The sequence below is a fragment of the Electrophorus electricus genome, chromosome 19, assembly GCF_041902795.1.
Source record: "Electrophorus electricus isolate QZ-2024a chromosome 19, ASM4190279v1, whole genome shotgun sequence".
NCBI lineage: Eukaryota > Metazoa > Chordata > Actinopteri > Gymnotiformes > Gymnotidae > Electrophorus > Electrophorus electricus.
In genome coordinates, this window is record NC_137515.1 from 4,072,180 (window position 1) to 4,086,015 (window position 13,836).

A 13,836-nucleotide genomic window follows, 5' to 3' on the forward strand; every position below is an offset into this window, starting at 1 on the left:
TTTTTTTTTTTTTTTTTTTTTTTTACCAAACTTTACACCAGTGCGTGCGTGTGTGAGCTTCTCTTGCATTTTGAGACATTTTCAGATATACTTTCAGATTCTCTTAAATTTCGACTGAAAATCCAGAGTTCGTGTAGTTAAGGTCGTCTAAATGCGAAAACGCTATCTCACTCATCCTGCCCGTTCGACCAGCCAAGTAGGAGTTATAATTGATTCCGTTCCTCTTTCTTTCGCCCTGGCCGTGTCCAAGGCGCGTGGAGAAGAGGAGGAGCGAAAACGTCGATCGCGCCCCTCTCCGCGACTCCCCGAATTGCCCCTGCGAGAGAGTGGAAGTCCGACCCGGTGTGGAAAGAGTGATGCGCATCGGCAAGCTGGAGCGAGAGGACGCGAGCGTTGAGCGTTAAGTCGAAGAGTGTAGGCAAAGCACGGCGGAACAGCAGGAAAGAAGGGAGGACGCCTTATAAAACAGGACGGGAAACGTTTGCAGAAAGCAGTGGAACGCGGGCGAGGCGCGCGCAACTCTAAGCTCTTCAGAAAGAGGTGGCTCGAGCCCCCTCCGCGCATCGCTGCCTTAGTCCCGCACGGTATCCAAGAGATTTTCCGGCGAGTTCAGCCATGCTCTCCGGGACGTTACTGCTCTCCTGTCTTCTGGGTTTGGGTAAGTGCACAGAGGTTTCTCATTAACGGATTTATTTGAAAGGGCTGGCAAATTGTGTCTTTAGCATCGCGAGCGCGTTCACCTGTAAGCTCAGCTTTAGTGGAAAGAGTGGTGAACGACCATGAGTTTTATGTCTCTTTTTGTCTGTTCAAAGGCTCATTAGTCTAGGAGAGGGATTTTAGTAAATTCGATCTGTTATTAGAGTGACTTAATTTTTCTGGCAACTGCAATGTGCACAGTCAAAGACGCGCGGTGCTTATTTTGGAGGTAACAGTTCAAATACACATCAGATACTCAAGAATCAAATATCCATAGTTGTCATTTTTGCATCGATATGACAAAGTGGCAGGGAATAATCAGTGACGGCTATAAGGAGATGACTCAGAGTTCCGTTTTATAGTGAGCGTTACTATATTGTTAAGCTTGTTGGTGCTCGGTTAGTCTTTAGTCATATATCCACGTATGGCTTCTGTCTTTTGATCGCTGATGGGTTAAATCAATATGGATGTATGTTTTCATATGCCCACATGTACTCAGAACAAATCAATGAGTAGTTCTGACTTTGAAAGTTCTTATAGGTTATTGTTTTTCTTTGTGCTCCCTGCTTTTACTGAGTAGCCAAGATGCTCGATGTGTGTGTGTGTCTGTGTGTGTGTGTGTGTGTGTGTGTGTGTGTGTGTGTGTGTGTGTGTGTGTTTGTGTGAGCAGGTGAAAGATATATTTTCATGTTCCCTTGATGATACTTTAAAGTAGACATGATCTAAATATCCAGCCCAGAATATGGAATACTTCCAGGTTAAATTGATTTAATCTCATTCTGAAATGGCTTTTCTCCTCCAACTATGGCAGTTCATTAGATTGCTTTTCCTCTCAGTGGTATTTTATATGCCATTTGCTGATATTTTTTGTCGATCATATGGGTTTGTTCTGTACTGAGGAAGGACCAATACACAGTAGCTCCTAATTTGAATCTGACAAGAACAATGAAGCGTTTAATAAAGCTCTGCTCACTGTCTCAGGAACTCCCCATCAAATCTCAGAAGGCGAGCTTTATGACCAATTTTATGACTGTATATGTGCTGAAATGAAGAGGCCATGTTAGGAGACTGCTCTTGTTGTGAAAATCAGTTTTGTGACCTAGAAAGAAACACTGACAGGATTTTGCTGAAAAGTTTAGTTTAAGCAAGACTGTTAAGACTGTTAAGACTTCTGTTTACTGTTATTTCATAAACACTGTGGAACCAGATTACCTTTTCCTTTTACTCATATGTATTTATGCAATCACTACCACCACAGAAAAATAGAAACCTTGTTTTTTGTGTTTGTTTATTCAGGATTCTAGATCAAAATATCTTTTCATAACAAATACACAAGCAAACGAAATTGTTTTTTCCAATCTGATTTTTAAACTCAACTGTGTTGACAGCTTTGTTCAACATTAAATGAAAGATTCGACCTTTTCACTCGAATTATTGCAAATTGAACCAGCAATCACTGTACACTGTAAAACCTTTTACACAATAGTGACACTTAAGGGTTATTCAACTACTCATAGTCTACTGCTTAGTCCATCTTTAATTTATTTTATGTAATGTCCTTCTTTTGAGTTGTCACTTTCAAAACATTAAGGTACTCCTGGTAAGGTAATTTTGCATAAAGCTGCTCACAATAATGAGCAATATTGTATTATTTCACAGCATATTTTTTAAGGATTTTTATAATCCATCTGCAGTATATATATATTGTTTGCATATAGCTAACACAGTATTAGCTTTTGCAGTGCACAAATATGTCATTTAAAAAATTGCACCATTTTTATTGTGTGCTGTGAACATTGTGACCAATCTCAGCATTTTTTTTGTTGTGTACTGTGAATATCTTGGTCAATCTCAGATCTTCCAGTTACATGTTGAGAAGGTGATTTAATACATTTACATGACTTAACAAATGTGTATAATGTTGATCAAAATAATGTAGGTCAGACTTTAGTGTTGTGTTTGAGACAACCTTACATGAGACTGAGCCAAGAACAAGACCTCAACTCAACAAGACCAAGGTGAGACTGAGATGAGACAAGACTGAGATCAAAACAGAGGTTAGGTCAGAGTTTGAGTCAAGGTCAAGACCAGAAAGATGCAGGTTCATTTCAATACCTTGAATCTGAATTCAAATCACTAACTAAAAATTGATCATGGTTTAAAGTTCTAAGCCACAGTATCAAAGTGTTTTAACGTTCACAACTAAGAAAATGAAATATTGAACTACAATTATGTGTCAGTCACAACATCAGCAACAAAAGCATGCCCGTCTTGCATCTCACCATATTAGTATGTGAGCAATCTCATAATGAGACATGATTGTGATAAATAAACTTTATTTTTAACTCTAGCATTACCTTTGGTATTCTGTGGACTTGTCTAGTCTTGAGCAGAACATGCGAATCCCTCAATGTATAGTATTTTGTAGCTGGCTAGTCTGTCTTATATGGTAGAATTTTACTGAAGTATAGAGAAATTGTACTATTTCATCATATTCATAGTCACTTTTTATCATTTTATTTTTTTAAAAATGTGTATTTTAATTTCAGTGGAGATAAATTGTTGTTTCATTATGATGAATGACACAAACAAACCAAGCTGTCTGTTTTTATCACTGTATGGTAAAGGAGGACAGAATTTGTCTCATGTATGGGCTCTGTGATCTTACATTTACATTTAAATTTACGGAATTTGGCCGACGCTCTTATCCAGAGCGACTTGCAAAAGTGTCTTCTTTGTTACAATCGGGCAGAATGTGAAAGGAGACCTAGTTAACTCCACAGTTGTTTGCATCAGTAAGACACTTCGTACCATGTGCTGTCAACATGTGTTTGCAGCTCCTCCAGGTTCTGTGGCTCATCAGTAGCACTGTTATGGCAGCTAAATCCACCAGCATCGTATCACGACTCTGAGTTTTCCTTTTAAAGTGTTATTATGCAAAAGAGAGGATGCTGTGGAGAAAGGACACAGCTGCAGTTCTGCACTAGCTGAACATTACAGTGGTTTAGAGTTCATTGGGGCAACCATTTTAAACTGGAGAATCTACTGTCCTGCATGTCTTTGGCCAATAGCTGATATGACATGAAACAGGTTAAATGTGTAAATGTTTAATAGTAAAAGGCTGACACTGTTACTGTTTGCTTCCCTATAAAAGTAACGGCAGCATACCTGTTACAATTTAGAGGAATTATATCATCTTTAAAATCGCAGGTTAGTTAGACTAAATTCTGTAAACCATTTTGATTCGATTCTTGCGATGACATTATGACACAGATACAGTAGCTTGTTTTGACTCCATAACAACGAGGGTTGATGTTTGATGTTCCTACTGAATACGTGCCGATTACTCTACTCATGCAGGTAAGAGGAGACGGGTCTGCACGTGCTCACCGCAGTAACGCTGCGCAGCTGTGTGGGTCTCTCCCATGTGTCCTCAGGAGGGGTTCGGTTCGAGTACGCAGGCATGTGGCGGGAAGCAAATGCACAAACAAACACGCGGATGTGCTGTCTGGCTTGTCAGCTGCAGGAGCAGGACTCATGGTTGTGCTGAAGCCAACCCCCCCCCCCCCCTTTTTTTTAGTCGTTGGTGGTGGCGTCCGCGTCCACCTGCAAAAGTTTGCTTGTCTCTTTCTAGAGACGTACTCACCTCACCAATGCGCTTTCCTCGGATTCGCAGTGATATCTGTACTGCACCGAGATACCACTGCGAAATGGGTGGGGTAGGGTTTAGTGGAGAGTATGAGCCCTTTTCTGCAGATGGTAATGCTGATGTTCTGGATACCCAGAAATCACTCTAGCTCTAACCGCTTACTGGATGGTTAGTGTGCAGGTTTGGCAGTCAGTAAAACATGCTGTACTCGTGGCTAACCATATTGTCTGCACGTCCTTTCATTGACAACACATGGCACTGCTGGGACTCGAAGCTGAAGCTCAGGGGGAGGACTCACCTTTGTGACGCCACGCAGATCTTTCGCTGCCTGTCACTCAGGGAGCTAACATCAGCTTCCCACATCCTGCATCAGAGCAGCTGAGAGTGCGACAAGCACTTACTGGTGTGATGAAACACTATCAGGTGTACATGACTGAACAGTCTGTGTCTCCACCAACCTCAGGGGACAGTTTTTTTTCCCCTTACCATCGCAAGTGCTTGTGTTTCAAATGAAGGCTGGGTTTATTTAGCATCTGCTGACAGGGGAATCAGAGCGTTGTGGCTGGAGAAACACAAGAGGAAGATGAGCCTGTGAGATCTGACACCATCAACCCCCATCACATCCTTTCCAGAGACACCCTTCATGTTATCCTCTCATCTGCTGCATGGCTGCTAGTGCCACTCGAATGGTGATTCCTGGAAGTAGTTCTGCACTGTACTGCAGTTAAAGATGTAGAGGTAGTAAAAATTATAGTGCTCCCTCATCAGCTATGCATGCAAAGTCCATAATAAATAAATAAAAAAACTCACTGGGTTCTTTATTAGGAACACATGTAGGAACACATGTACACCTGCTCATTCAGGTAATTATTAAATCATCCAATTACGGGGCAGCAGATTTTTGGTGCCAGTCGGGGCTGGTCTGACTATTTTAGGTCTGCTTTAATCGTCGATCTCCTGGGCATTTCACTCACAACTGTCTCTCGAGTTTCCACAGGAGATTGTGAGAAACAAATAGCATCTAGTAAGTGGAGGTCCTGCGGAAATGAGGAGAGCAGTCTGAGGGGAAAAGCTGGACTGGGGTGAGCTGGCAGGAAAGCTGTGGTAACTCAACTGCTCTACAACCGCGGTGAACAGAAAGGCATCTCAAAACACACGACACATCGAAGCTCGAGGCAGATAAGTTGCAACAGCAGAAGACCACATTGGGTTCCTCTCCTGTCAGCCAAGAAGGGAATCTGAGGCAACCGTGGGTGCAGGCTGAGTGAAACTAGACAGTTAAAGATTGGAAATGTGTGGACTGGTCCGATGAGTCTCGGTATCTGTTGTGACGTGTATAGGGCAGACTGAGGATTTAATGTAAACATCAGAAATCCATGGACCCAACCTGCCTTGTGTACTTTGTTCAGGCTGTTGCTGGTGTTGTACTGGTGTGTGGAATATTTTTTTGGTGAACATTGGGCCTCCTAATACCATCGTTATGATCCCATGGTTTGTCTGCTTATTGTTGCTGACCATGCACATCCTTTAATGGCCACAATTTACCATCTTATTAAGGCCTTTGCCAGCACAGTCTTGCGCCATGTCACAAAGCACAAGTCCTTTAAAACCGGTTCTGTGACCAAGGTGATGATTTCAGTGTACTTCATTGGTCTCTCCAATCACCAGGTCCGAGTCCAGTAGAACACCTTGGGGATGTGGTAAACTAACAAAATCTGCAGTAATTATGTGACTCCATCATGTCAACATGGATCAGAGTCTCAAAGGAATGATTCCAACATCTGGTGGAATCCATGAAGATTTGTGTCTGTTTTGAGAGCAAATGAGGACCTACACAATATTAGGGTGATTATACTAATGATGTGACCAGTATATGTGTCTGTGTGTGAGTGAACACAGCTCTCTATGTACTGACTGACATATTTGCTGTCACCCGCGGTCACCATATCATCTCACGTATGCAGCCAGGGTAGCTATACTGGAATCGACAAATATTATATTTCCTTCCTCTGCAGCTCTGTGATTGCCACCTGGTTCCTAAAGGGATCGTGTTAACTGCATAAGTGTCGTAAACGACACGCGCGGCGTCAGCAGTGCTACTGCACTCTGTGCTGGACCGTGCCGTGTGACATGAAGCCCACGCATTCCCTGGCAGTAAGGCTCTTTCCAACAGTCATATTGCAATAAGAGGTTTTATGGAACAGGAACTTGCTCCAGCATCTTGAGGGAAAAGCAAGTCGTTACCGTCAGGCGCACATCGTTCAGGCTTGTCAGAGGCTTTTGATGAATGTGTATATCATTTACATATGACCTTTCTAATTCTACAAATGAGAATAACAACACAAACTAAACAATCAATGCCAGCGTCCTCTAAGTGTCCTCTTCTGATTCTGTTGTTATTACCACAGAAATGCCGTATTACAAAAAAAAAGTTTGCGGTGCCATTAGTGCGCAGACAGTCAGGGTGTATCTCCAACACTCCTGCCATAGTGAGGCACCCCATAAGCTTGGCTGTTAGTTCACCTCATTATTAAAACACTGGGAATCCTATTGATGTTCTTGAAATAATGGCCTCATTCAGGCAATCTCCATTTTCAAGGACAGCCCAGCGAGTCTTCGACTCACGCAGCAGTCTGTGGCTCCAACACATTAAAAGGTGGCTTAAATCTTCTGCCTATTGTTTAATTTGTCCTTGAACCTGTCACAGCCTTGAAGCTGCCTTTAAGCTGTGGGTCAAGGAACAGGCTTGTCCGTGTTGGGTCTGGAAGGTGGGATTGAAGCTTAATCCGTGCTCCAGTTTCCCCATCAGCCTGACTCATCCCTCCGGCTGTCCAAGGGAGCAGCGCGCAGTCTGCCCGGCCCAGGCAAGCATGCCGCTGTGCCCATGCCACACACACACACACACACACACACACACACACACACACACACACACACACACACACACACACACACACACACACACACACACACACACTCTCCACTTCCCTTGGGGACGTGACATGGTCAGCCTGTGGATGATCCGGTCTCCCATGTTTGTTTTTGGGCAATTTGACACCAGCCAGTCAGATCGGCCCACAAATAAATAAAGAGAAAATAACGAAGGAAGAGCCGGTGAAGTAGTGGCTGCTTTTTTTTTTTGTGCAATCCGTGAGTCCCTCTGAATCTCGCAAAGTGCAGTATGGGAGAGATAAATGCATAAATTGATGTGAAACACACATAAAACAAAAGTAATACCAGATGCTTGCCAATACCATTAAAACTCTAAGATGAGCGCGAAGCCTGCAGAGCCCGATAATGGGAGTCATCAAAAATGTTTCCTTGTGGCTTTTCTTCAGGTTTCACTAGTGGTTTTTACCTTTGCAATTATGCCACTTCATTGCATTCAAAAAATGGCGTACAAACATACCTGCGACAGGAATCAAAGCTTCATGGCACACATACACTTTAGCTTCAATTAGCACGTTTTGCATCACATTTTTTCCCCTTGCTTGCATCACACCTAACATGAAGCTTTGAATAGGCTAATTGGGTAATTAAGAATTAAAAAAAAAAATCTCAGTGCTGACACGTATGTCTATGTGGGATGTCTTTGTAAGTTCCCAGGATCCGTGCGAGGTTGCTCGAGCGTGTGGACGAGTCCACTTTTTCCCCTTTTCTGCGCAATCAATCATTTGATCATTTATTTTCCCCCTCATTTGCTGCAGGGGTTAGTTTGGGAAAACATCAGAATCACTTTATTGCACTTCACGCGCTATATTGCAGCAATGAATCACTGTGATGCTCTCACATATTTGCCCAGTATTGCAAATGATTGTTATATTGTGTTCCCTGGCAGTGGTTGAGAGATGTGAGTAAGTAAGCCAGTAAGTGCAGTGACAGGTGGCTAAATTCGTTGTGGGGCACCGCAAGGAAGATGTATTTTGCATTGCTGGACGGGAGGCATCTTGAAGAATCGAGCCTCCGATCTGATAAGGGCTTGGAAGTTTGCGGCACCACTCAGAATTCCACCCGGGCCGACTCGGCTTTGTCTCCTGCCAGCCCGGTGAAGGCAGAGAATACTCGCCTCAGTGAGCCCGAGCAGGTGGGCGGTGGACCTCAGTGTGAGCAGGGTGGGTGGAGGGGAAGCGGGAGGTTGGGAGGAGAGAGGGATCACAACAATAACAAATGAAAGTCCGGCTTTGCAATATAAATGTAAATCAGCCTTTTAACTTCCGTGCAGCGTGGCTGGGGAAGGAGGATAATTATGTTCAGTTTCCGCCCATTATGACATATCCCTCCACGAAGGTGGGAAGCGAAAACCTAAGCCATGTCTTTTAACTCACACGACCCAGCCATGGAGGGGAGCTCTCCTCATCGACCAGCTGGCCACTGCTGTCAGGAGTGGCTTGCCCGGCTGTGCCTGCCGCCGCAGCTGCCATAGAGGCCTCGTTATTCAGCCCTGGCAAATCATGGGCTTCGATCCCCTCTTTTAAAAGGAAGCAAGCACAACTGCATCGGGAGCTGATACTAATTGTTTTGCAGCGCAAGGGTTTGAACTCCATCACGTCATCCAGCTTGGAGCCGAGGAGCTGCATTGTAAAGAGCCTTTCCTCAAGAGGATCCTTAATAACGTTCGTTCGAGAAGGATGCCGGCGCACAAGGTCTGGCTCTCGGAAAGAGCAGAACAGAGCACCAGAACGAGCCGCGCAGGTCCAATTCAGAGAGGTCCGCTGAGGTCAAATTTGAGTAAACTGCCAGGAGGTTTACTTCTGGGGTTTATTCTGAGGTTTATTCTGTAAAACTTAGATGAGAGGAAACTTTTGTTGGAGTGCCGACATGAGATTTACTGGGAGGGCTTATAGGCTTACAAATGCCTTCGAATTTCCAGTAGCAGCCATGGCGGCTTTTGAAATGATTCAATCACGTTTGTCAGGAAGTAAACGTCGTAGCCTACTGTTGTTGTGCTTGGGGAAACTTGCTTTGTATGCTGTTCGTAATAATAATAATAATAATAATAATGCAGAGAAAATTCCATAGATTTCCTGAAGGAAAAAAATTTACTTAAAAAAACCCCACAGATCCTTTGAGGACATATCAATATTTCATGATACTGCTTATCACAGAATCCTTTGTTTTGATGGAAAAATCCTGAAATAGAATATCCCAAAATCAGAGTTGAAAGATGAAATCTGTATTTGTCTCTGCAGCTTTGGGAATGTCATTACCCATCTAGTTTTCTTACCCTTCGAGTAAACACTGGTGCTTTAGTGCTGTGGAGTTCAGCTTCTGCTCCCTCCGAGCCATGGAAGGATGCCATCTGTACACTGAGAAAGACTTTCTCAGTAACTAGGTAAATTGCTATGGCACCATAAATGTAATACTGGCACGCTTATAATTCAATCACGTGCATGCAATGCGCCGAAACATCATCACAAATCACATCTCCAAGCCCAGCCATGAGGCTGCTTGGCCGGAGACCAAAACCAAATGAGGTTGTCAACAATCCAGGCTCCCGACAACCCTGGGGGCAAATGAGCCAGGCCTTCTGTAAAGGTGGCCATCTACTGATTCTCCTTCAGAAGAACGAACCATTGTTGAGGCAGTCGGGGGTGTGTGTGTGTGTGTGGGGGGGGGGGGTCGCACCACGTGCTCAGAGGGCTGCAAAAACAGGAGCAGAGAAGGCTGCCTAGGGCTTAGGGGTGAGCGGATAACCAGCAAAAACCTCGGAGCTAAGTGCCGTTTATTTCTGCTTTATTTTAAAGCCACAGCAGGGCTGTGGTGGGCATGGTAATGAGGGCGGAGTGGGATGCAACCTTCTAACAGCAGCATGTCAGATCAGGTGTTGGGAGACGCTAGCGCTGAGTGGCTGGGAGGAAAATATTTTAAAAAGCGTTTCGCCGAAGGGCGAAGACGAGAATTTGAGAGCGCTGCGTGAGAACGATGCATCTGTCAGGCAGTCCTGTCGCAGGATCGGCAGGCACTCGAGACCGAACTATAACTTCCTCTGGCACTTCCTTCAGCACAATGCAAGCTTTGTTTCCATTTAAAAAAATGCTCCTTTCTGGAAAGGTAATAGACATTCTATTCTGGCAAGAAAGGAAAAGATGAAAGATGCCAACGGTTCGCCTGGCATTTCAGACCAAGATTATTATGCAGAACATAGATTAAGTACATAGATTAAGTAAATCATGTGTCTGCTAATTGGGAGTCTACTGATTAGTGAATGTTCATGGCCTTCCCTTATGTTAGTAATAAACAAGACACCAATGACTGAGCAATAGTACTGTCTCCAGTCTCATCCTTTCTGCCGTCAGTCATCAGGAAACGATCTGTGATAAGACTGCTTCCCTCTTAATTAGCTCTGCAGTGCATCGTAGGTCACAGACGCGCTGCAGTGGAACTCGGCGTAATCAAAGGTGCCACCTTTAATATAGCACTGCACAGAAACAGCACAGCTGCTCACATGGTATTGACCTGTGACTCCTATTTCCTGCCAGTTTTCGTTAATATTAACAAATATCATAAATACATATGATAATGAACAACAATTTGTCCACCATGTTTGATTGACATTAAAGCCTTAAAGTTTTATGTTATTCAGATTTTAGTGGAACATACTAATCTTTCCTTGGTTTTAGATATGGCGCTGGATATTAATTCACTTAAGTAGAGCTACCAAACCTATCTTTTTTTAATTAATTCTTTTTCACATGAATGTACTATATGAATCTATGCAACTCTTTTCAAATGTTTATATTTTCATCACTGAATTCTGACAAAATAAAAATGACAAAATGCACTTTAGCTGTGCTGCTATTAATTATCCCAGAAGCACTGAATAAAAATGTTGCATTAGTTTGGATGTGCTGTCTGTGGTCTAATGTGTCTATTTTAGGGAGATGTTATGACAGTGGGAAAAATCAAGTAATGGCTTTTTCCAATGCAATTATGTGGCAAGAGATGTTTACAAAAGTAGCAGATAGATATACCAGTTGTTCTGATTACTATCATAACCCATAATTAATATGGAATTCACTTTCTTTCTGAAGTGCTTTGCCTTCAGGGTTGAGAGTGTTATTCTAAATTTTGTTTAGTTATAGATTACTGATTACCTAATGAAAAAATGTATGTGTAGCCTAATCCAAAGGATTACAATAGTAAGGTAATTACCGGTAATTATCTGATTACTTTCTGTTACTTTCGGATTACTTTATAACCCATGAACTGCTGAAGAGTTTTGGAGCCCTGCTCTCTCACCACGCAGGACGGTAAGGTCACCAGCAAGCTGCCACAAGTTCCTGCACTTTCACGGTGTAGGTTCTTGAACTTCTCAGGAGATGTGTAAAACCTGTCCATATAAATAACCTTCCCCAACAGTCCAGCGCTGGTGAGAAGGCCCTTTGCCACAGATCGTCTAGTCCCTACACTTCCGTGAAACCAGACAGGTATGGGATGTTTTGGCATCAGTGTGGACACAGTTCTTCGTACTGAACCTCAGGCACTTTGTTGGAATACACTAATTAAAAACACTCTTCTGAGATAGGAGATTGTTTAAAAATTTTGCTGAAGGTTAAACTCCTTTTAGAAATTGAGTAGCACTCAGATGAGGAGGGGTAAATTCCACTCTGGAGTTCTCCACTCCCCCTGTATTATAACTATGTACACAGGATTTTATCATCTGATAGTGATTGCAAAACATAACATGAGAATAATGACTGACTGGTTGAATTGCAGTAATATAAACACAAATGAAAATACATTTTATTAAGACAACTTTAACTGAAAGCGTATAAAGTCGCCCTAGCCACAGAAAACAAATCTTGTGGTTAACGTTGGAAAAATTTCATGTTCATGATAAGCAAATATTTTGTCCACATAAGACAAATCCCATTAATGAAAGCAAAGAAAGTCATGAATCGCACTGCAATTCCACCACACCAAACATCTACCACATACCGCATGTGGTAGATGTTTCAAACCTTTAAAGAAATGCAGGCTGGGCTTTTTTTTTTTTGCTGATGCTGTTGCAGAGTGTCAGCAGTGGTGGGAACCTTCCATGCCATTAGAGCCATTAAAAAAGTGGAAAAACAGTCATAAAGGAAAAAAGGAGTGAGTGAGCATATCATTGTAATATAATCCTGTAGTAACCACCATAATTTTAGAATGTATCAGTAATCTAATTACTGCCTTTTTCTCCTGTAGCTGTAACAGTGTACAGTTCTCTTTTTTTTGTATCGTGATTACATAACACCGTTACATGTATACTGTTACTTCCCTAATCCTGCACATACATTTTCTGTACTATTTATAGACATTATAAACCATTATATAGCCTAGGAGATAGGTACTATTTTGATGGTAATGCAAAAATGTCAAAACTCCAAAAATGTCACAGAAATCTGCTGTGTAAATCTTCCAGGCATTTCTACGTAGTTTTAATTGCAGTTTTTGGATGAGAAGAGAACTAAGGAGTCGCATATTCAGACTTGTGTAAGGGAAAAAAAACTTACACAAGTCTGTATATGCGACTCCCGAGTCACCCCCCGTTAAACCGAGCGTTCCCAGTCTCGCACTTTATTGTTGATCATCTTCCCAGTAAGTGGTCGGAGGTCTTCAGGGTGAAAAGGTTACCTCTGTGGGTCACCCTTCTGTGGGTCAGGGCTGCAAAGGCAGGCGTGGTGTCCTGTCCCGGGCTGGCAGGGTTATGCCATTCAACCTGAATGAACTGGCCCCGGCCTTGCCTGGACTGTGGTCCAGACTGTGGTGGTGGTGGTGGGGATATGGGGCTGGGGTTGGGGGGGGGGGGGGGGCTTGGTGGTCATCACTGCTGCGACACGCATCTTCAGTAAGTGGAGATGGCAGACCGCTGCACAGAAACATCCCTAATGGAAATCAGGTGTAAATTATCATCACCGAGGTGAAGCCTGCAGTGCGAGGGATGGAAGGGAGCTAAGATGAAGACACAATGGCCCTGGGCGTCATTAGCTTTTTCGTGCTGAGTGTTTGCCTGATTACAGTTTACTGTCAAATGGGTCTAAATGGGAGAAGGATAACCTAGAATGGCTCCCAACACCCCCAGACCTCTTTCTTGAGATCCATCAAGACACAACATATAGTGTGTAATTTGTGTCTTTAGCACCTTTGCCACCTTTGCAGTGGAGAAGAAATCGCCAGGTGCATATCATTATATTCTATCCAGTCAGGTGCAGTTATGTTGGTGAATCTGGAATTGCTGGTACATAATGAAGCTTTTCCGCTCCGATAATTCTCTTCTCATTCCTCACATAAGCAGTGCACATATAAAAAAAAATTTAAGAAACAAGGATTTGCTATGGTGCTCATTAAACAGTTTAATCATTTCTGTTCTCGCAAAAATAAATAAATAAATATATATATATAATAAAACATTTCCCAGAGAACAAATCAGAGCTGTGTAAAGGATTCAGCCATTTTTCTTTGAACAGGGAAGGCCGATAACAGCGTGGGGAGGTGGTGGACTCTGCAATGGG

At 43.0% G+C, this 13,836-nt stretch overlaps 1 protein-coding gene across 1 annotated transcript in view; it reads left to right on the plus strand.

Annotated features, from left to right (window-relative positions):
* The first annotated feature begins 332 nt into the window (after positions 1-332).
* The window catches only part of kirrel3a (kirre like nephrin family adhesion molecule 3a), a 102,118-nt gene continuing 88,614 nt past the window's right edge, over positions 333-13,836 (plus strand). The window contains exon 1 of the mRNA XM_027015469.3: positions 333-658. Within this exon, the coding sequence (XP_026871270.3) occupies positions 616-658 (43 nt within the window). The 5' untranslated portion in view covers positions 333-615. The remainder of the gene's footprint in view (positions 659-13,836) is intronic.